At 38.5% G+C, this 25,139-nt stretch overlaps 2 protein-coding genes across 3 annotated transcripts in view; one reads left to right on the forward strand and one right to left on the reverse strand.

Annotated features, from left to right (window-relative positions):
* Positions 1–12,691, forward strand: part of rbks (ribokinase) — a 38,667-nt gene extending 25,976 nt beyond the window's left edge. The window contains exon 7 of one of the 2 annotated variants that reach the window (XM_057326579.1): positions 3,208–6,081. In XM_057326579.1, the coding sequence (XP_057182562.1) occupies positions 3,208–3,234 (27 nt within the window). In that variant the 3' untranslated portion in view covers positions 3,235–6,081. Of the gene's footprint in view, positions 1–3,207; positions 6,082–12,626 lie in introns of those variants that run through there. The other variant, XM_057326580.1, reaches the window with a different exon arrangement.
* A 109-nt stretch (positions 12,692–12,800) lies between these two features.
* On the reverse strand, positions 12,801–22,473 carry mrpl33 (mitochondrial ribosomal protein L33). The gene is made up of 4 exons (XM_057326581.1): positions 22,353–22,473; positions 20,483–20,501; positions 15,716–15,822; positions 12,801–13,482 (listed from the first exon to the last, which is right to left on the reverse strand). The coding sequence occupies exons 1-4, from the start codon at positions 22,372–22,374 to the stop codon at positions 13,433–13,435; spliced, it is 198 nt and encodes a 65-aa protein (XP_057182564.1). The 5' UTR covers positions 22,375–22,473; the 3' UTR covers positions 12,801–13,432.
* Between the last annotated feature and the right edge of the window lie 2,666 nt (positions 22,474–25,139).

Raw genomic sequence — 25,139 nt, forward strand, 5'->3', positions numbered from 1 at the left:
AGAAAGCTCATGATCCAAGTAATGATCTAAGATTTAGCGCAACCTGTATATACATATTGTGGTATAAAGACCAGATGTTTTATGCTCTTAAGTGATTGTCATGCTACTACAGTCATCTGAGTGAAGTATTGAGTCAGGTCTATAAGCACTCTCATATGTGCCCATACCATATGATCCCCAGCATGATTTATAGATTAAGCAGTATGTACAGATGACAGTAGCATGACATTAACATCAATAAAAAGAAATATGGCCTTAACATTTGGATATGTGTCATAAGCCCTATTCGGACGTTACAACTGTTCTCACACAACGTCTATGATTTTATGTACTGATTCAGATGGGACTAGATCTCTTGGGCGCTGCAGAAGATCACGTGCTCTGGATACGTGCATTGCGTATAGTCATATGACCCAACAACAGCAGCCTGCTTATAATAAACCCACACAAATGAAGTAAACATGATAATTTAATATAATAATTTCTTATATACGCACGTTATGAAGTACTTACGGCAGTTCACATTGGCTAAAACACATTAAGAAACCCGTTTTGAAAAGATATTGTCAGCGATCACAGACATTCGCATTCGGACGGGATTAGATTTCTGAGTTTGGCAAAAAAACAGTGGGTAAAGAAAAACTTGAGACTTGGCACTCGCACAGGATTAAAATCACAGAGTACAGTACGTCTGAGAAACACAAATTTCTTAAACCTCCTCTGGTAAAACTAGTCCTGTCCGAATAGGGCTAGTTGTACGCCATCATTTAACATTAATCTTTGGCTTGGGGCATTTCAGTCCAGGTGAAAGTGCATTTTTTTTAATTGTTTTTGACTGAAATAGAAATTCAGTCTAGCTTTCTACATAGATGTTAAATACTGCTACTATATTGCTTCAAATTTTCATGAGTTTGACAACAACCCCATGTTTGTTGTTGATGTGGTTCTTATGGTTTCTCTACTGATTGTAATCTCTGAAGAGGCTTACTCAGTTCACACTTGGATTCTGTATTTCTGGTGTCATAGCCTTACATTTCCTGTTTGTTTTATTGCAAATCTCTCTTAAATAGTTAATTGGTCATGTTGTTCTCCATAAAACACAGTGTCAGTTATTTGAATTAATAGTCATATATTTGAACGTGTCAGAAAAAAATATGTTTAACACATTTTTCCACGTTATACACTGAACAAAAAAAGAATCCTGGTGATAACCAAAACTGTACAAATCTTTGGTTTGGGTTCTTTATTAAAATGTCTTAAAACAAATTCTGAATTCCTGCACCTACCTGTTACAGTAGTGTGACCAACATTTAACTTCAGCAGCTGCAATCAGCATATGCAGTAGCAAACAAGAGCATTGCAGCAAAAGTGCCAGACACATAATATTTCTTACATTTCATCTAAGTAGTTCACAGACATGTTACTGAAGACATGAAGACAACTGAAGCCTAAAATTGACATTACATCATGCCTGTCATTAACTGTTTTTATTGTATATTAAGTAAAAATGTATTATGGGTCCACAGTAATAAAATATTTAAGTATTTTTTTAATTGTGATAAATGATCTTTTATTAAAGTCATTAACACAGACACAGAGTACCACATATTATGTCCAGTCTTATTGAGGTAGGCTACCCCAAGCCCACTGCTTTCTCTGGGTGACTCAGTGCTTAGGGATGATCCACTCAGCAGGTGTCCGCATGGCTGTGGTCTCCACGTGGCCGTGAGCCCCTTCCCGCACACTTTGATGACCCATAAATCCTGAGTTGTTTAACTGTTTCAGATGCCCTGATCCCACTTCCAGTAACTCTGTATTTTTCCCCACTTGTTAGAAGTGGAGGAGGAAGGGAAGCAAGTGCCAGATTTTCATCTCACTGGCTAGACATGAGCAGGGCATGTTTCCATCTGTTTGTTTTCAAAGAATGTTGGGAAATCACTCTTTAAAAGAAACATGTTTCCCCCTGTTATTGGGACTGCCTGAGGACAAAAAAAGGAACTTCAGCAGTATGTGGTTTATTTGTAAGGACTGCTGTATGTTTAACTTCAACGCGGGGAAATCTTTATCATGCTTCTCTCTGAACTAGTGTTAATTTAAATTTAAAAATTGTTGAAAAAAATTGTTGAAAAAAAATAGAAGATAAATATTACAGAATTTTGTGCGAGCCTCTGCTGTACGAGCGTTCATGTTTGCAGTCGCCAGAGGACACGAGTTCAGATCTCCCAAACAGGGATGAAAGGTTAAAAATGTATACATTTTCTGCCCAATGGGTGACTTAGTTTGTGCAATCTGGCAACCATACACCAATGCTCTCACTGTGAAAGCGCAGTTGAGCATATCAAGTCAATAAACAAGTAAGAGTTTAGCAATCTCCAGCCGGTCTGTGTTCTCTCGTGAGCTGCACGTTGATCTCCACTAAGTTACATTGTTTGTTTTTTGTGATTGTGGTTGCTGAATAAAGACATCCCATCTTGTGAAAACCGTGAGTACGTTCGCGACTACGTTCTTCATGGTCAATCGCGTTGTTTCCGGGGAATTGTCAATATTTTGCAGGCATCAGGAAGATGCAAGTAATTTGCGGGAGAATTTAAGGGAGAGGTTGAATGTCTATGAATAGGCCTATGCACTGATCAAACCTCTGTGGAAATACTCCTTAGATGAAGCTAGATGAAGTTGAATAAACTATGCACATGATTTGACATTCTATTGTCAAAATGTTTGTTTGTGTGCTTATTGGTGAAAGAGATACTTATAATGAAATCTAAAAACACATTTTTTCAAATGAAAACAATCACTGTGATTATAACTTTTAGCAAAATAACAATTTTATCATTTTAACCATTATACAGCATGACAAAGTTTGTATTGACTAAAACGAGATGAAAATGCAAAGACATTTGGGGCCAGATTTACTAAACAGCGATTTCAAAACAGCCCCGATGGGAGTGGAAATTGTGATTTACTAACAATGCGCACATTAAAAAACACAGACGCAATATCTCATTCCCATAATGACAACGCAATCTACACAAGTCAATGGAACCAGGCTTTAGGTGTACAGCTCTCCCTGGCACGGTTCGATTAGGATAGTGTGAGCAGGCCCAGAAAGAGTTGTGTCAAAATGTCTGTGCCCTGTTGTGCTCACTATCAAGGAATTCAAACATTAATCAATCTCAAGTTTAAAGCATCTTTTTACTGTCTTTCTAGCTTCACATCAGCTTTAATGCCATGTGATGAAAGGCCCTGTGGTGTGGCACTACATGAAAAGAAAATTTGCATTTCTAAAAGGGCAAGTATGCAGTTTCCTCCAACGTTGCTACCCACCCATCTTAAGATCATTAATCTTCTGACATAAATCTTCTGCAGATGTCCAACTCTTTCATGATAAAGTGATTCTATCTGTAGCCTGTGTGTGCGTGCGTGCGTGCGTGCATACCTACAGCACACACTTCAGATAGACTGGGTGGCCCATGCTCCTGCATTTGGAGATCACCCTTTTTCCGGGACCTTGCCTTAAAGCCAGACAACATTGTTCGTAGTTGGTTCAGACAATCCCAATCAGCCAAATTTCACCTCAATGAAAAGAGACATAGACGACCCACCACAGGGATCTTTACAGGAGTCATGCTGGGTATTTACCAGAAAACACAGCTTTTCTCCTACCGACAATGATGTCATTACACCAGAAGACTGTAATATGAACCCCACAAAGAAGAACCCACACTGAGCTGCAATGGACAGGAGCAGCCATTGTAATGCCCGGTTCAGATTATTCTTTTATGATACCCAGTTACGTTGTGATGACATACCTGGACCAGAACATATTCTGCGCCACGACGTACCAAATAAAGTTCCAGCGATGTAACTTTGTGATTCCCTCACATTTTATGCATAATTTTAGTAATTTTCTATTCAAATATGTATTAGAAAAAGTATAACGATTAATAAAACTTAACACAGCAATGTTCATCAGCATCAGACATTTTATTTAGATACTGAAGTAGAAAATCAGACATTAAATGCCACATGTGAAACCAAAATTTACCTGTCTGCTTATTGTTTACAATTCAATGGCGCACATGAAATAATCAAACTGTATTAACTTTGTTTGAAACGACTGTTATTGGTTGACAATGCCAGACTCAGACTTATGTTTAACCCCTCCCCCTCAACCACATAAATCTGTTCTGGTAAGCAATGAACACTTTACAATCCACTCAATTGCTAGTGCAATACCACGCAGTCATGCCATATATTTAGTTGTAATACAATGTCTTATTAATGCATCACATTATATTAAACTGCATTTTGGCTGGTTTTATTCTGCAGCACTTTTACATATTGACTATAGCGTGGTACAGAAATTCTGGACAAATTATTAATATTTGGATCTTAAAAAATGTTCCATAATGTCTCATAGTGAAAATAAGTAGGCTTTAAAACAGGCCATGGCCTTTGAGTGGCCACATCCAATAGTTTTGTCATTTGACTGACAGACAGCTCTATGTAACCTTTACCAGAATGTGTATAGCTCTGTTTTGAGAGTAAGAGAAGGGGAAGTGGCTGTCATCACAACTAAACATCAGGCATCAGACCAATGTTGTCAGATGTCAGACTTGCTCATGAAGGTTCACTGTGCAGTCTGAACAAAGTCTGCGGTTTTAAAAGTAAAAGATAGTCCTATATTATTGCATATTTTTTCAACAGTCCTGCATCTGGAGATATTGTAAGGTAGCCGGTTGGTTCCTGTAAAAGAAAAGTGTATGTTTGTCAAGCTTCAAATTTTTCTCCTGACCAATTGTATAATTACTCAGAAGAGCAAGAGATTATAAGAATGATAAAGAGTTGGGTTGAGAAGTTTAGTCATTTGCCTAAACAAGGTGGAGACATTACTTAAAACTTTCAAAGTCTTAAGACAGAGAATTTTTCTAGAACTTTCCAGAACTGCATCATACAGCAGTGGTCACCAACCCTTCTCCTGGAGATCGACCGTCCTGAAGATTTCAGCTCTAACCCCAATCAAACACACCTGAACTATCTAATCAAGGTGTTCAGGTTTGCTTGATAATGACAGACAGGTGTGCTGAAGCAGGGTTGGAGATGCAGTCTGCAGGACAGTCGATCTCCAGGAACAGGGTTGGTGACCACTGTCATACAGTATGTCCAACATTATCACAGCTGCTTTTCCATTCACCCAAATAGAAAATGCTAAACTTGACCAAGGAGTAATATGATTGCTTTGTTTTTTATTTTTGTCTGTCACTATAATCATTTGAAGAGTTTAGACAACTGCAGCCTTGGCCTTGTTGATACAGTATATGTGCGCGCCTCCGCTCTGTGTTTGGCTAGTGCCTAATAATATAACAGTTTATATTTCATTTAATTTATATTAATAGTCATGTATATTATTATTTTATTGTATAATAATTGTATGAAATAAACAATTTGTTAAGTTGGTCCTTTAGTTTTATCACATTTAAAGAAACCATATGGGACATTGACATCTAGCGGTTGAGCTTGGCATCGCAGTCCAAATAAAAAATATTGGAGAGCCAATTTTGGCCAAGTAATGGTTCTTCTGTTTCTTTTGCTTGTTATCAGAAATAATCTACAGGCTCTCTTATTAATTGTGAATGTGTACCGGAAGTTAAGGGCAGTCCACAAACATGCGCATGCGCGTAACATTTGTTTATATTGTCACTTTGAAACCGTCTATATGGTGAGAACCAATAGATAGGCCTATCTCAGTCAAAGGTGTATAATAGACACTGATAGTTAGGGAGCATGCCACTGAGGTGAGTAATCTTCTAGACTTGTAAAAAAACTGATATGATGATATGAAATTTGAGAGTATCACCACATTCCTCTGTGCTTTCCCATCATAGATGTAATACCCACCCCCACCAAGAAAATCTTAGTCTACCCTCTGCAGGCATGGTGAAATATGCCAGTACTTATCAGTTTCATTGAAAACTTGAAAAAAATGGCCATGGTGGCATAGTACCATTGACTGGAAAAAGAAACAAGTGAACATTAAAGGAGTAGTTCACTTAAAAATTTCATGATAATTCACTCACCCACATGTAATACAAGCCGTCTGTGTGTTTATTTCTTCTGTCAAAAACGAAGTGAGGCTTTTGAAGAAAGCTTTCCAGGGTTCTTATCCATATAATGCACTTGGGGGGGGGTGTTGGTTAAGGTCCAAATTTCAGTTTCATCGCAGCTTCAAACGGCTCTAAGCGACACCAGCTGATGAATAAGGGTGTTGTCTAGCGAAACGATTGGTCATTTTCCAAGAAAACCAAAAAATGATATACTTTTTAAACATAAATATGGCTTTCCTTGCTTCGGAGGTCCTCCAGGATGCGCATCCATGACGTGTGTATTACGCAATCACGTTGGAAAGGTTACGCATGACGTAGATTTAAAAAGATATAAACATCCCTGATATGCACACGAACTGAACATTTTAAACAATAGTCTTGCATAAAGACATATAACGTGTAATTCAACATTCAAGAACTTTTGAACGGTCTTCTTACTCCACACTCGTAAACACTGTGTCAAAACTTCCTCTTACATGACCTTTCCAACGTGATTACGGAGTATGTGAACTCGTGGATGTGCTACATGGAGTACTCCGAGGCAGAGCAAGCCATATATTTATGTTTAAAAAGTATCTAATTTTTTCATTATCTTGGAAAATGAGTCATCGTTTCACTAGACAACACCCTTATTCATCGGCTGGTGTCGTTTAGAACCTTTTGAAGCTGCGATGAAACTGAAATTTGGACCTTAAAGGGATAGTTCACCCAAAAATGAAAATTCCGTCATCATTTACTCACCCTCATGTAATTACACACCTGTATAAATTACTTTGTTCTGATGAACACAGAGAAAGATATTTGGAAGAATGTTAGTAATTTTCAGTTCTGGGACATCATTGACTACCATATTAGGAAAACTTAAATGGAAGTCAAAGGTGCCCCATAACTGTTTGTTTTCCTAAATTCTTCAAAATATTTCATTTTGTGTTCAACAGAACAAAAAAAAAAAATGTTTTCCTACTATGGTAGTCAATGATGTCCCAGAACTGAAAATTACTAACATATTTATAGTTCATATTCTTAAGTGTTATTTCTCATTATTGTAACAGTACAACAGAATGCAACATTCAGGTTTCAGAATTAATTTTCACTATAGAATTGATTAAAAAACTGTCCAATTTACTGCATGTCAGCTGCATGTTTATATGCAAGATACTGCATGTGTTCTAAACATTAACAAAAACTTTAAGGCATTTGGCTGCACTACACAATGACAGGGAGGTCAATAAGAGCCTAAAGCATGTTGATTCAGCATCTACAGACTTACTCACCATGCCAAGTGAGCACATGACTCAATAACACTCACAGGAATAAATGTAATTGTCATGTGATGTGATATTGTGCATTGTTTAAACACTGTCGCTTTAAATCTGAGTGACGAGAAGCACAGGGGGAGGTCCTAAAAGGACGTTGGGGAAGTTAATATGTTCACTGAGGTGTGCATTGCGGGTTGTCAATAAACACGTTCGTTTAAAGAAATTGCCTCTTTACGGTCATTTTACATGGTGTCAGAAGTGACAGAAAATGGCAAAGTTTAATCCACCATCGAGTTTTTTCTTTGATAAACCGATGGAGTGGATGGATTGGAGATTTCAGCGCTTCCCAACGGCTACAAAGCTAGACAAAGTGGATGGAGACGTGCAAGTGAATTATCTCATTTACGCCATGGGGTGTGAGGCAGAGAACATTTTAAAATCGTTCATGTTTGCAAAAGAGGGACAGAGACATGACTTTGCAATCATCCCGGGAAAGTTTAATGACCCGAGGAGAAACATCATTCACGAACGCTCATGCTTTCACCAGCTAGTGCAACAACCTGGCGAAAGAGTGGAAGCGTTCATCAGAGTGCTGTATGAGATGTCGGAGCACTGTGAGTTTGGCGCCATGAGAGACGAAACAATTCGTGAACGCATTGTGGTCGGCATATTGGATAAAGATCTCTCTCGAAGGCTGCAGTTGATCACTGATCTCACACTAGCACAAACAATCCAGACTGTTCGTAAATCGGAGGAGGTGGCCACACAAGTCAGCATGCAAGGCGAGACGGTAGGCATGGTCAGAGCAATTGTCAGCACGAGTAAGCAACATGTGCGGGGACAGCGCAAGCCTAAAGACAAAATTCGAGCCGACAGTCATGGAAAATGTGGACATTGTGGAAACTCTGTGCATGCAAGTGACGAGCATTGCCCTGCAAAGAATGGTAAATGCCAAAAAAACGGACACTGGGCCAGAGTATGCCTCAGTAACAGGTCAGTGAGAGAAGTCACAGAATGTTTTGACCAGCCTTCATAATTTCTGGGTTCAGTTCACAATGTGAATGAACTAGAAGAGCAGTGGATGGTGCAGCTCCTGATTGGAGAGACCCCTGTAAAATTCAAGATTGATACGGGGGCTGAAGTGAACATTGTGGCAGAAGAGACTTTCAGCAAACTAGTCCCAGCAAAGGTACTGGAACCAGCCAATGTTACACTGGATAGCCCTGGGGGGAAGCTAGCCTGCCTGGGTCAGTTCCGAGCCACTGCAATGTATAAAGGACAGCCATACCCATTTTCTGCCTATGTGGTCTGTGGATGCAATATGTCAACAACCTGCGGAGTCGGACTCTATTAGCTGACATGAACCTTGTAAGGAGAGTGGAGAAGGTGAACATAGTGGCCCCCGGACATTATGATGCATTTGGTGAGCACGGCACACTCAACATCGACTCTATCAAAATTCAATTGAAAGACCCAGCCATGTGCAGTACACACTGCGAGGCGTGTTCAAATACCAATGTTGCAAAAGCTAAAAGAGGAGTTGCAGAGGATGGAGGAAAATGGCGTCATAGAGCGGGTGACACAACCAACGGAATGGTGTGCACCAATGGTTCCCGTTCTGAAGACAACCGGCAATGCACGGATTTGCATGGATCTCAAAAGACTAAATGAAGCAGTAAAACAAGAATATTTTGTGCTACCTACTGCAGATGAGATTATTGCCAAACTCAGCGGCGCAAAAGTTTTCTCCTCCTCAGACGCAGCCAGCAGATTCTATACTACTACAGAAACACATGCTGATGTGGAGTGCTATGTGGATCCAGTAATACAAGGAATACCTGCGATGTACCATAAAATCGACTGCATCACTGCAACGGATGGTGAGTTGCAAGCTGTAATCAAGCAGATCAGAACTGGGTGGCCACAGCACAGGAGCAAAGTTCCAGTAGCAGCCAGAGAGATTATGGCTGCAAAAGCAGAGCTCTCAGAGCACGGGGGTTTAGTGATCAAAGGGAGGAGAATCGTTGTGCCAAGGGCGATGAGACAGGAGATTTTGGAAAAGATTCACGAAGGTCACCAGGGCCTTACAAAGTCTATAGAAAGAGCACAGGAGTCAGTATGGTGGCCAGGAATTTCAACGGACGTAAAGACCACAGTGCTGTCATGTCAGATGTGCAGAGAGTTGAGAAATACACAGCAGAAAGAGCCCCTGATCTCCACACCACTCCCAGAACGTAGTGCTGTAGTACTCAAGTCTCGGACTTGTCTTGGACTCGTTGGTATTTGAACTCCGACTTGTCTCGGACTTGGTCATTGGTCTCGCAAATGTTCTAGTCGGTCTCGTCCGAGTCCAGCGATATACGTTTTATTTTTTCCTTCAAAACAAAACATTGATAGAGCAATATTCTTGTGATCCGAAAACTAATGATCCGAAAACTGTTGCCGACTCAAGAACGAGAGCCGCGTGTGTTCATAAGTTCTCTCTTCACACAGCAGTTCAGTTCAGTGTGTGCTGTTGTTGTAATTAAATAACTCTGGTATATTGGTTCAAGTCCGCAGGACTGTCATGCATGCCAGAAAGTGAATAACTGAATTAATTTGTGGACAATATTAAGTGTTTACAGGAGACGCTAAACGGGAACGATTCAGCTGAACTGGTTCAACCGGTTCACTAAAAAGAAAGAACCGGGTCGAATGAATGATTCGTCCGCGGTGCGAACCAGCATCAATCATTCATCAGGCACGATGTCAGCAAGCAGCGGCATAATACAGATTGGTTTTACAAACCATAATAAATGTATCGACAGTGCGCTTAAAAGGAAACTTTTTGCAACAAAACTTTCCCCGAAACATGTGGGACAACATCCAATTTCGTAAGACACCTGCAAAGGCATCACAAAGAGAGGTAAGTAAATGCCATGTTTCAGAGTTAGCATTGCATTTGAATATTTTTAGAAAGTAGGGCTTAAAGATAAGATTGATCGTATTTTTATTGTCATTGTGATGAACGTTATTTAAGGATGGGCACCGACATGCTTATAAACGAGCCGTGGAGCCTCTTGCTCTTTCTAGCGGCTCCTCTATCGAACACGCACGTGCACGGGCAGGCGCGCACATGCACAAAAGTGTTCATTGCTGCACAACCTTGCTGTTAGGAGGGCTGATAAAAAAGTTCCTTAAAAAAGTAATAAACAGTTACACTTCGGCTTTGTGACTTTAGTGCTATACCTATATAGTAAAAATAAAATGACCTTATTTTATCTGCTTTTTGATCATTACAAACAATAATGAAAATGATTATCTTAGAATAGAAGATATGCTGTCTCTTGCATCACATAAATGATCAATATTTAAGTATGTGGTCTTGTAGTCATGATTTTTTCTGTCTCTGTCTTGACTGTCTCAATTGTACTCGGTCTTGACTTGGACTCAAACCTCTTTGGACTCAGACTTGACTCGGTCTCGACTAGTCCTGGTCTTGGACTTGTCTTGGACTCGACAATGGTGGACTTGACTACAGCCCTACCAGAACGTCCCTGGAAAAGGATTGCAGCTGATCTTTGCGAACATAGTAATCGGACACAATTAGATAATTCTGTCCACTATTCCAGATTTCTGGAGATACTACACTTACCTTCCACAACGACATCTCATGTCACACAAAAGTTGAAGGCTGTCTTTGCCAGATTTGGGATTCCGATTTCAAACATTACATCAAGTCCTCACCACCCTCAGGGTAATGGTCACATTGAAAGGGCTGTGCAGATTGCAAAAAGAATCCTGAAGCAGACAGATCCTCTGGTAGCCCTCACGTGCATGTGCTACCAATCGACCCCCTGTGCCACTACAGGAGTCAGTCCAGCAGAGCTTCTAATGGGAAGGAAAATCAGAACGACACTTCCAACCCTAGAGAAGAATCTTCAACCCAGGTTGCCAAACAGGAAGTCTGTCATGCTGAAAGATAAAATGGAGAAAGACAGACAAGCTTTCTACTATAATCATCGTAATGGCGCTAAAAAATCTGTCAACACTGAGACCAGGTGACACTGTTCTAACCAAGCTGGACCATGAGAAAGTCTGGGCTCCACCGGCAGTGATCAGGCAAGAAAGTGTAACACCTCGTGTCATTGAGATGGAACAAGGAGCGGTACTGAGGCGTACCATGGGCTGATACATACTAGGTCTGGAAGAGTCAGTAGACCTGACATGTAAAGATTCAGGAAGCTATATGCTCAATCACTAGTTGCTGGGGGGGGGTAAATGGGGGCAGTTTTCTGAAGGACAATGTAACTGTGGTTACGTTCATTAGAAAAGTAAGAGTTATGTTGCTCAAATTCATGATTTGAGATATGTTAATAAGCTGATTGCATGCAGTTTTGTTTTTGCATGATTAAGTTTACTGTCAAGGGTTTTCTCTGACGTACCTCTAGGGGGGAGAGTTGACTAGCAGACTTTATTTTCAGAAAAAAAGGGGAGATGTCATGTGATGTGAAATTCTGCATTGTTTGAATGCTGTCGCTTTAAATCTGAGTGACGAGGAGCACGGGGTGAGATCCTAAAAGGACGTTGGGTAAGTTAATATGTTCACTGAGGTGTGCATTGCGGGTTGTCAATAAACGCGCTCGTCTAAAGAAATTGCCTCTTTATGGTCATTTTACAGTAATCACCATCAAATATGATCATAATCAGCTTGTAATTAAATACCTTTTATTTGTACATTGTGATAAAATGTGTTTCCCATATTTATTACATCCTTTAAATCTCTCTCTGGCACGGATAAACATGATGGCACCCCCTGCTGTCCTATTGCACTCTAGTTGTTCCAAACCTGTATAAATTTCTTTGTTTGGTTGAACACAAATAAATATATTTGTATGAATGCTTGTAACCAAACAGTTCTTGGACCCCACTGACTACAATAGTAGGACCCAGAACTGTTTGCTGTCCTACATTCTTCAAAATATCTTCTTTTGTGTTCAACATAAAAAATTAAGTAATTTTTCCTACTATTGTAGTCAATGGGGTATGGTAGTCAAGAACTTCGTTATAACTTTGGTTAAAGCATTCTTCCAACTATCTTTCTCTGTGTTAATCAGAACAAAGAAATTTATACATTCTATTTTGAACAACTCCAAGGTGAGTAAATGATGACAGAATTTAATTTCTCTGTAGTAACTATTTTTCGTTAAATCTTAAAACTATGAGTATTACCTGATTTCTTTCAATGTATTTAAGCTTTTTGTTATTTCTTCTGTTTTAACAGGGAGCAGGTGACAGCTTTATTGGTGCTCTAGCTTTCTACGTGGCACATTATCCCACAATGCAGTTGGAAGAGATGGCCAGAAGAGCCAACCTTGTTGCTGCTGTATCTGTACAAAAAGTCGGCACTCAAACATCTTTTCCATTTCGAAAGGATCTGCAATCTGAACTATTCTGATATCACTTGTCATGGCCCATTGTCTTTAAATAATAATAGTTAAGACCAATGTCTGGTTTAAATTTAGTCATAAGTAAGTCTGTGACAAAGTACCATGTACTGAAAAATCCTCATGAAATCTCCAATATTCATTTTAAATGTTTATACAAATATTTCTCAGTAACAAAAGGTTTACAGATTGCAATTGTGTTAAAATTGTGCAATTATATCAAATAATAAAGTAATTTTGTATAAGAAAGTACACTATTCATGTCTGTTATGTTTATGTTTCTAGATTTATTTTTAGAACAATAACAAACTCAATAAATTAATTTAGCAAATGGTATATTGTTTGAACAAATCAAATTTTGCCTCAGTAAAAATAAAAAACTTAAACATCCAATATAATGCAATGATTAGTCACTGAAGTCACCCAGTATTATCATGACAGGACAAACCCCTTTCTTGTGTCATTGCAGTGATCCGAAGTTGCAGTGATATGGGGGCCAGAAATCCATTCCCATTTTCTTCTTTCTTCATGATTGCTTATTGACATTATCATGTTAGATGTCGATTACCCCAGTTCAGCAGATGTTTCATGTCTATAACAGTCCCTCTCCTCAGTGTCCATATCAAGAGAGTTTTTTTCCACTTTAAAGAGAGCGGATCTTCCTCTTCTCAAAGAACAAAACATGTTTGTTTACTGTTGAGAGCAAATAATAAAAATGTAAAACAATTGTTCTAAAGCAACCAATAAACCAATGATACAAAAGGAACCCATTAAATGATTAACAAATGCAATGTTCTATCCTGTTTCTATGACAAACTGAAAACGGAAGCAGGACATGTTGAAAGAGGGCCCAGAAGTCTACTACTAACAAATTCATAATAGGGGTGGAAAACTTTCTCACTATAAGGAGCATATTATTATTGGACAAAATAAATGTATATGCATACAAGCAGATTACATCAATATTTTGGCAAAAGGTCATACACAAAGCATTTTACAACAGGCTGGTCACAGGTTTACATTTACGATTTCATACCAAAGAAGCTTTATGAATACTACCGTCAGGGTTATGGGTTTGTCATTATTGCCACAACAAATATAATTACTTAAAAATACTAATTACATAGCACAATATTTAACCCTAATCCCTCAGTCAGGGTTCCTCAAATCTTTCCCTGGAGTGCCAATGCCCTGCAGAGCTCCAACCCTGATCAAACACAGGTTTGTGAGCAACCTAATCAAGATCTTCAGGATCACTAGAAAATCACAAGTAAGAGAGGGTTTGAGCTAAACTCTGCAGGACATTGGCCCTCCAAGACCGGATTTGAGGAACCCTGCCCTAAGTCTTCAACCATGCTCCTTGAGGTCCTCTGTCCAGCTAAGTTTAGGTCCAACCTGCTCCACCAGTCTGTAATTTTCAAGTGATCCTGAAGACCTTATAGTTTGTTCAGGTGTGTTTGATTAGTGTTGGGGCTAAACTTTGCAGGACAGTAACGGTGCATTTCCACTGGCGTGAAAATGTTCAATTCATTTGTATGAGAGCTGCGCTTGACGCTCACGTGTTGCATTATACGACCGAAAGCAGGGAAGAAAAAGCGTTGGGAGCGGCCGAGAGCATCAAAAAGTTGGGCTCTTCTTGACTTTATGCAAATACCAAGCGACAAACGCTGGGCGACAGCCAATCACTCTGAAAAGTAGGCGAGCCAAGATTATCACGTATGTTTGCAAATGGTGGATTCATTTCGGAGACGTGTTAATGTAAAAGTAATGACACGCCTCAACGCAAACACGTTTCAGCAGCACGCTCTGCTGTACTGGAAATACACCGTAAGGCTTGAGGAACAGAGCTGAAAACCTATGCAGTTCTGTGTGTAAAACTACACATATTGGGCCTCATTCATGAAACATTTCTAAATATATGAGTAAATTCCGAGTAATTTGCGCGTAAAACAGACCTTCCCGAAAACTTTCCTCCGGATTCACAAATACTTCGTAAAGGTCAGATTTGATAGTAAAATGTGTGTATGTTAATGAATTCCAATCACTCGTAAAAAGGGGGTGCATGCACGCTCATTCACAATTAGCATAATCCCCGCCTATGAATTACAGCTACGCAAATTACGTATCTTGGAATGCCGGAATCCTCTGTACTTCTTTCTTTGATTTGGCTACATTATATTGCATAAATGCATAAGATAGGCTATATGCTTGCCAATAAATTAATAATTAAACTGTGTCCACCAAAGCGTTTTTAGCCAGCTAAAATAATCAAACCTGGGGCTCTTCTGAAAACAACCAGCTGGTGGCAGCCTTAGAGCGCTTTGGAGGCACTGCGCGTTATTGCGGAGATGCGTTGGTTGCTGTGATTTAGAATATCTGCAACAGTTAGCCTACTTGTTACTAGTATCTTATTTTAAGGAATATTACTTAATATGAAAATGCAGTAACCATTAATATTAACTTCTCCATTGTTGTGTATGATGGTTGGTCAATGTAGTGTTTGTCCCGCCTCTTCTCCACTGTGATTGGACAGCTGTGTAAAAAAGGACAGTGACTAGCTCTGCGTTTTACCCAAAAGAACTTGTGAAATATCATTATGATACATTGTGCATAAACATGCAGTGTCGTCAGTTTGTCTAAAAGAATACAGAACGTTACGTGTGGTTTTACACACTATTTACACATGGTATGGAGCAGGTGTACATTTCTTTCGTACCAACTAGCATTTCGAAAATACGAACATTTTCATGAATCCTAAAATTTATGTTAGAATGATTTTACGAACAATTTACACAAAAATTTGTTCTGCTCGTGTTTCATGAATGAGACCCACTGACTTTTACTTCCACGTACTCCGAGGGAGACTTCAGAATGAGCATAGCCTACTCTAATCTCACTCCCAAATAAAACCCATTCTTCACCTCACCTATGGGGTCATGCTTGCGCAAAACCAGTTTCTCCCTCAATCGGCCCCTCTTTGTGTTGAAACAGTAACCTGTGCCAGCTGCACTCATCATCTGAACAAGCAAAGTCCTGAAACACAAGCCACAGGTATGCATACATATTTCTGTTCAATTCAATTTTATCTATATGGCACTTTTCACTATTTTTAATTTCAAATTGTTGCCATGCAGCTTTACATACTTTGTTTAATTAATCTATTATTACTTTTATTATGTCCTATTAATTGCAAAGACATATATAAATAAAAGTCAAACGAAATATATTAAAATACATGGTATTATTGCAAGTTATCATCTATGCAATGTACATTAATGAAACTAAACTGAAATAAATACTGTATTCAGGGCTCCAGACAAAAAAAAATCAGTTAAGGAGCCATTGGCTCCCATAGGGGAAAAAAGCAGGCGCCAAATATTTTTTTAAGAGCCATATAACATTTTTATAAAAAATACTTTGTTATCCTGTTGTGTGTAAATCTTCCCTCTCATAGGTTTTGCTCATAAAGTTTTTTTTCAAGTTGTTTTCCCTCATAAGCAGGGTTATACGGAACATACAGGATTTTTTTGTTAATTCCACCCTAAATTTTGGGAAAAATCTGCAGAATTCCACAGAATAGTTTTAAATGCGTTTACATTTGTACACAAATATAAATGTGTTTTAAATAGTCTTCAAATGCGGCCTGTCTATGCATTTAAAGGCAGATGACAGCAGATTTGGTTCTGCTTATTTAAAAAGAGGCAGAGAAGTGTTTCTAGATTACTGCTAAAACTGATTAAACTCAATACACCAGACCAAATTCCTCTGAATTCATTTGAACCAACAGAAAATGTGCATGTCAAGACCATATTTATATATTATACTGTAAGAAAAAGTAGGCTATATATTTTATTATTACGAAAGGGCTTGTTACGTTATTATGTTGATTTTAGTTTGTAATAATGACACTTTTTCGCATGTTTACAACACAACGTAAAGATAACTTCAAATAAAACTTAACAAGAGAATTCGCCTGTAGTTCATTCTTGCTGTGAATGGATTTGAAATGATACAGCGGTGTCTTATAACAAATACGTTCCCTGAACTTCTCTGCTATTCGTTTAATTTTAAACGTCTCAAACATCACATTGTTCGTCCTCAGGCTCATTAAAATCCGTCACAGCAAACAGCGCATACTACGAACACGCTCACATTGTGTGTGTCTACTTGTAATCCACAGAATTCCACAGAGTTTTCTGTGGAGATCTGCGAGCGCTTATTCCGGTACTGCCTCATCGAGCATTGGTGCGAGCGCTTATTCCGGTGCTGCCTCATCGAGCATTGGTACGCACGCTGAGTGTGCGAGAAACTGCTTGTATAACCAGTCTCGTAGGGGACCTCGAATCGGGCGTCGGTCCTGCATGGTAGTCGGTCGCGTCTGCCACTAGTGATGGGTTGTTCTTGAACGATTCATTCATTTTGAACGAATCTATAATGTGACTCGGGAAGAACGAGTCGTCTCGGGAGTGATTCGTTCAGTTGCGCATGCGCAACATTCTATGGGTCCTGTACTGGAATTATTAAATTAACTAATTTCTCTGTCCAAAGCTGTCACGTTAAGTGACAAAAGAACGAACGACTCAAACCCGAATACTCGAGAGGTGAACTAATCAATTCTCTTTCCGGCTCTGACTGCATTGGTAAAGCGTAGGGGGCTGTCACGTGATGAACGAACGACTCAATCCCGAAGACTCGAGAGGTGAACTAATCAATTCTCTTTCCGGCTCTGACTGCATTGGTTAAGTGTACGGGGCCGTCACGTGATGAACGAACGACTCAAACCCCAAGACTCGGAAGGTGAACTAATCAATTCTCTTTCCGGCTCTGACTGCATTGGTAAAACGTACAGGGCTGTCACGCCGAAGACTCGAGAGATGAACTAATCAATTTGGTAAAGCGTACAGGGCTGTCACGTGATGAACGAACGACTCAAACCCGCATTTACATTCAGTACTCACAGTTAATATCACAGGTAGGGCTTATGGTTAAATACAGTAATTACAATGTGCGGAATAGCAATGCGATATTAGTCGTCGGGGTTAATAATATATTTCTGTGTCTCATCAAACAGCATGATATATGCATGCAAAACAAACAAAATAGTAATGACCTCAAGTTCAAAGTTTTCTTTGGTAAATTTAATCAGCAGAGCCTCTAGCAGTACATTTTGACAATGAAAAGATATCCTACATGCTCTCCATTTTGAATCAGATGGATCCAAAATTAACTTTCATATTTTTGCTACAAAACTGCTGTGCTGTATTGCATAGGAAGTACAATGACAAGCTAAAACATTATGACCAGTCACATGTGAAGCAAAAATTATCTCCTAACAAGGTCTGGGTAGATTTTGATGCACACATTTTTTCAGATATGGTTTGAGGAAATCCAACTCCACAACTATGTGATGTGTTTGACCAGCGGGTTCACTCTGTCTCACAAACTTCAACACTTGAAGCAAATAGTATAGAATATCAAAAGGCGAAACTCAATAGAACGTTCCATTGCCACACACACCCAGCAGCAGCCCTGCGCTTTCGCCATTTTGGGGTGAAAGTGACTCGGTCCAATATGTTTTTGCTGTTGCTATGGCAATATCAGCTGCTTTGTTTAAAAAACTTGCATTAAAGCTGAAATCCAACCTGAATAATGACAACACACAATAGAGCACTTGACTAGTAATCATCAAATCCTTTTAACAGTTTATTTTACTGACTTTGTGTACTTTATTTTGGACACAAAACCTTTGCACTCCAGAAACCATGTCAGTTTCAGTTGAAATTCTATTAAGTTCAAGTATTAACATTATAAACCCTGAATTAATAAATAAATAAATAAATAAAAGGACATATGTCAGAAAAATTGGGAATGTTGGACAATAAATAATTATATAACAGCTTCGCAGTAACTTCACAAACTGCTTTTGCAGATATATTAAAGGGGTCATATGACATGGCTAAAATGAATATTATCATTTGTTTTTGATGTAATGCAATGTGTATATACGATTTAACTTTCAAAATCGCTGTATTTTCCACATACTGTGCATGTTTGTATCTCCACTTTGCCCCACCTCTCTGAAACGCGCAGATTTTTTACAAAGCTCATCGCTCTGAAAAGCGAGGTGTGCTATGATTGGCCAGTTAACCAGTGCGTAGTGACCGGTCAAATACTGCAAGCGTGTGACGGAAATGTAAAGCCTCTTACCATATTTGGAACATCAGGTTCCAAATCAATTGTATTGACAGGTACGCCCACCTTACTTGCGTATCCATTTGGGTGACATTAATGAAATCCTTGAATTTCCCTGTCTAAAGTTAAGTTTGACTGGCAAGAATTAAGTGATAAAGATCATCTAAGGTTATAATAACTTTACCGTAGTTCATACTCATACAGTGCAGACACAGATAAATCCTCGACCATCACTCGTGTTGTATGTTAAACTGTGCACATAATTCACTCAGACACACAGAACAGCCAGCCACATGGACTCAGTGCGGTGCGCCATTTATTATTGTCACACACAAACAAGCACAACCATGACACACGCAATTCACACAAACACGCAGCTCTGTCTAATGCACATATTCTTATTATTCTACATATATGTCGCACTGTTGTTGTTTTTTTTTTTTCAAAATTCTCTCTCACTCGCCCATACAAAACATTCACTTGTCCCGGACAAGCGTTAATATCTAGCCCAGCATTCTAACTAACACTGGGTTCACACCAAACGCGAATTAAGTGTTTTGCGTGAGTAAATTACATACAAAGTCAATGAAAAGACACATACAGACGCAAACTTGTGTCGATCTCATCTTCCACGAAGGTTTAAAATATTTGTCAGCGTCACTCGTGGAACGCGATTGTTCGCATTTGGTGTGAACCCAACATTAGTGTCATATTCATTTAAATCATTATTATGGTTTCTATGGCTAGGACCTGCAGTTCCTAAAAGGAATTAAGTTTACAGGTGCATAAGAGGACCCACTTCAAAACACTATTTTTACACTTTTGTAAATAGTTACATGCCAGGGTCTTTGGGGAAATTTTGAAAGGCTAGATTTATACTGCCATATTGATGGTTTTTGCAGTGGACTGCAGAACATTGCTTTCTTTTATTTCACTTTGACATCGCTGTCGTTAGCATTGCAACTGTTGTCCAGTTGGCATTTTCTCCCCAAAATGGTGGCTGTTACCCAAAAAGCACCATAATTTCGCCTCTTGGTATTCTATACTCTTTGCTTGAAGGTTCTCTTGCAAATATCCTTGTGCGAGACACCAAAGGACACCTTCTTGGGTTTTCAAGAAAGTATATGCTTTGGTGAGAGGATCAACATAGGCAAGTGGTCATAATGTTTTGGTTTTTCAGTGTAAAGGTCTTTGCACATACAGTCCGAAATTTTCGTATGCGTTTTTCGTATTTGGCTCTCGTTTATATGGTGTCTAAAAAAGGACACCCAAAATGCTTGCTACGTATGCGAAAAACGCAGAAAATCGAACCCGGTCCGAATTTTTTTAGGCAGTGTGTAAATGTGATTAAGACAACGTGAGGTCGTATTTATTTTTTAACGTGCGGAAATTTCAAACTCGATGTGCAATGGGCTTAAGTCTGCCTTGTAGATATAAGTATTCTGTAGGGTTAGGACAATTATCAGAAGGAAAGTAGACACTTTAATATAGTAGTACTTACTTGGATTTGCTCTTGGCAACTAGAAAAAGAAAGAAAGAATAAATTTAATCAAATGCTGACATGGCATTTTAGGCATTACCAGTACTGTACTGCAGTGTAACATACAGTTGGGGACAAAAATATTATCCCCCTTGGTAAATATGAGCAAAGAATGCTGTGGAAATAAACCTGCTTTGTTTCTCCTTTTGGTCTTTTTATTTTTTAAATTTACAAAAACCCAATGTTTCATTGAAGTAAAATAATTGAAATATGACCATAGAACCCTGTTGTGGTTGAAGTTCCAGTATAGCAAATTAATATGGTGGACTTTGTTTTTGTATGGGTGCAGAAGATTTGTCCCAAAACAGCTTGTGGTGATGTAGGTGCAGTTTTCCTTTTTTAAATGCTTTCTGATCCCAAAATTCAACTGATTTCTGCAGGGGGAAATACACAAAGCAAAGCCTTAAGTAAACCTTTTTTACTCTGCGAGCCCAATAAATCCTAAATAAATGCAAAGAATCCTTGTATTTGTTATTTTATACCGTTGTTATTTAGTTTTATAACTTCTTTCAAGTTATATATTGGCTTTGAAATTATCTGTCACAAATATAACCTTTCACTCTTCACAATCCTCCTTTATATTGGTCGCAGTCTAGTATTGTTTCTTTTGCATTCAATTACGTTCAATTTCTTAAAAGTTTCTTAAATTAAAGTGGCATACATCATTGTAATGTTTTAAACTATGCAGATGGTTCATTAAATCAGCGTTATAATGTACACAGCGAGTACGTCAGTATGAACGCACATGCGATCAGAATGACTCCTTTGGTCCGATTACTTTAAACTGTTGAAACATCAGTCACTAGCAAATATATAAGATATGTGAATCATTCAAAGCTCAGTTAACCACAAGAGAACACAGGATGTGAATGAGCTTTGCTCATTTAATAAGACTGGTTAATTTAGTTGGCTATTGTGGGCTGAAAAGTTAGTTGAAAACCATAAAAAGCTTTGTGAGGTTAAAAAACATTTCTGTTTGGTTGAATTAAAGTAATGTTTCATATAACTAAATAATTGTCATTTTCATCTAATTTTAGAACTTGTAATATGTTGTTTGTAAAGTGTTTGGTTAATCCACTTGAAGGTGCGGTAGGCCCACATGTGCGTATGTGTACAAGATCAGGATGGCACCACCTCAGCCTCATTTTGAGCCAGGAAAAACCCTGTTATCTAAAACCTTTTTCTAATTCTATCATTCCCAGAATTATTACTCATGCATGTTCATGGCCAATATTCAAAAGAAAGTGATACTCTTTGCATAGCCCAATGAAATATCTTTCTCATTTAGTTTATAGAGTCCATTTATACACAGACACCTTAAAGGGCAACAGAGGAATTAAAACAGTGCACTTACATGTATAATTGAACATTTGAAAACAACAAATTCCACTCAAACTCTAAGTAATATACTTACAAATATTACAGATGAGTACAACGGGAATTAATTTAAAACAACAGATAAAACACGTTATTCATTAGTTAACTGCCAGGACTATGCAAATAAACTGACTCAAATGTGAGTCTTCAAAATCTTTGGGGAAAAGATTATAATGTTTCATAAATGTTAAAATATTTATCAACAACTGCCGAAGCTGCATTACCATTCAGCAATTACTATAGTTTGAACAGCATCATTTACTTTATATTGACAATCACCATGTGGCATGTTATGACCCTTACAAGTCTTTTTAAACCTCACGGTCTTTTAATGGTCTCACATATCTAAAACAAGCGGCTATTTATTAGCTGATACTTATATCAGTGCTGCGGTAAACGCGTTGCACTTGTGCGGACACTTTCATATACAGTGCTTCATTGTAAGTCTACTTACGGTTCACAGTAGTGAGAAACATTCTGATTCTTCTGTATTTCCACACAAACCATAAACATAAGAATGACACTGTGGCTAAACAACCACTGCTAAATGTCACAAAGCCCAGTCACTTATAGTTTCCGGCTACATCTTTAGTTCTTCCGGTGTCACGGGGGATTTTACGTCGTCTGCTACGAATTTTAATATGTCAGAAACCGAAACAAAACACTGTATTCAGTTGCAGTACATAAAACAGAAAATGTTATGTACAGTTTTTATAATGATCTCATATTTTATTCATAAGCTATTTTATTATCTATTTCTTTTTTTGTATTTGTTTCGTGTTATACTATAGCCTACTTTGATATGTAATGAATTATTGCTGTGTTGTGTTGATTATAATGTGAAAGGAAAAAGTCCATGATGTTTATGTTTAGTTTGCTTCTAAACCCAGTTCTTATACCCCTGGCTGCAAGTTAGTTTGTAAAAATGAGGGGGACACTGAAAAGCAGTGCTGGACAGGTTTTGTGTGGACTCCTTGTGATGGATTGTATTGTCTACAATAATCTATTGTAGTGATCTATAAGGACACCATTTAAAAGATTAAAATGAAGAGAGTAAATATATTTAATCATAATCATAATTAAAAATAATCTTGTACTTATATTACAGAACCTGGATCAGTTAGAAAAGATATAGCAACTCAAGTCTGATCAAACTGAAGGATTGTGGAAAGTTTGGTGGATGTAGCTTGAACGCTCTAGTAGGAGTAGCAGTCAGAAATTTGGGGGATCAGAAGAAGAATCGGAAAAATAATAAGCTTAGAACAAAGAACAGTATGTTGGCTCTGTCAAGCCAACATAATAACTATATTTTTGTCCACAGACCTTGCATTAGACCTCCATTCAATTAAACTTCATTATATCTAACATATAACAATTAAAAAAGTGCACGTTCCTATCCTGATATTCAGCATGGTATGTTCGTCTTCTTGAAATGCTGCAGACAGATCGGCGACAGTCTGACATCAGAGTACCGCGAGAACGTTTCGAAAGTACAAGGAGCTCTGCTCTCGCGGCACTCTGATGTCATACACCGACCTGTCCGCGCAACCTGCGCAACACCTCAAGAAGTCCGACATAACTAGCGTCTTGCTAATAGCTTTGTAGTTTGGTTCATACGTGGTCAAACACTTACATACCGGCATTAAAACTCCTCTGTCAAGCTTGACAGATGTATGTATGGACTTCATATGCGAGAAAGACAGCTCACAGGACACAGGGCAAACTTTATACATGTGACTACATAGCGAGGCAACGAGTTCTGTATCATACGCAACAGAGAGCCGTAACTTTCAATAAAAGCATGATACTCGTTCTTCTAAACTCCACGCGCTTGAATCAGGGCTGCGGCCGCGAGAGAGGTTACCATAGAAACGTTGTTTGCCGTTGATTAGTGTCTAGTGATGGGTCGTTCTTGAACGAACGAATCTTTAATGTGACTCGGGAAGAACGAGTCGTCTCGGGGAGTGATTCGTCCACTCGCGCATGCGCATTGCGCAACTATGGAGCTAAAATTGTGCCTAAACTTAACAAACAAATCCAGCGTTTTGCAAACAAACGCAACCTCTTATGCAAAAGAAATAAACTCTGAAACAAACAGAAAGCGTTTCACAAATACATAATGCAATTTGAGAGAAAATGCAAATGTTAACGTGCAGATTTTCTCACAAATGTTACCGTGCAGATTTTCTCACAAATGTGACCGTACAGATTTTCTCACAAATGTTAACGTGCAGATTTTCTCAGTTATGCAACTTCTCCCAAAACAGCAGATAGTTCAATTGTTTGACTTACATTTATATTACAGTTTTTTTGTGCTGGTTTATTTTATTGCAAAAATTGCCCAATTATCTTGAAATAGCCAAAAAAATAGCAGCATTCATTTTAAACCTAAATAGGCATATGGCAACCAAACAATGTAGACGACTGACTGAAACAACTGCCACAACGATTTATTTGCGTTTTCATCTTTTATAGCCTAGAAAACTCTCTACGTTAATGCCATAGTGTTTAGACATAATGTTAAATACTTTTTATCTATGAGTTGCTATGGATAAAAGTCAAACATATGTATCAATGCAACTTTCATGCAGAAAAATTACTAAAAACCGAGTCGCATCTCAGAAAGAGTGCAAAATACTAAAATCTTCCAAAAAAATTGACATATAAACCAGGCCCGGTTCCTTCCAGGTGCAGAAGGGTGGACTAGCAGATATCCTGGGTGGGCATATACCCCAATCACACAGACAGTATAGCTGCAGACAAAATTAAGAGTCCATTTCAAAAGTATTTTCCTTTTTTTCTGATAAGAATGTGTTTTGGTAAAATGATCATTTTTGTTTATTTCTGTGAACTTCTGACAACATTTCTCCCAAATTTCATATAATTTCTTTGTATTTATTTGGAGAAAATGAACTGGACTGGACATAAATAGAAGCCTACAAAAGAAAGCGGGCTAAGAACATTCCTCATCACTGAACGATCACTGATTTCTGTTTAATTTCGTTTAATGAATTGAATGAATTAATCTGATTACACTGCACAATGAACTTTACATCGCGTCTGCTTTTTTTCATGTGGTATCGTGAGCGTGCATCGCGCCTAAACTAAACTATTTTGCACATTGTTTTGCTACCACCTGCAGCGTGAATTGGGGTGTTTGAGATTGAGAGAGACAGATTTATTTCTGAAGCGGGAGCTTCGGAAGATGGAGCTTTCAGTCATTACTGAAAGGCAATAGGTT

The sequence above is a fragment of the Triplophysa rosa genome, unplaced genomic scaffold, assembly GCF_024868665.1.
Source record: "Triplophysa rosa unplaced genomic scaffold, Trosa_1v2 scaffold111_ERROPOS1612138+, whole genome shotgun sequence".
In the NCBI taxonomy this organism is placed as follows: Eukaryota; Metazoa; Chordata; class Actinopteri; order Cypriniformes; family Nemacheilidae; genus Triplophysa; species Triplophysa rosa.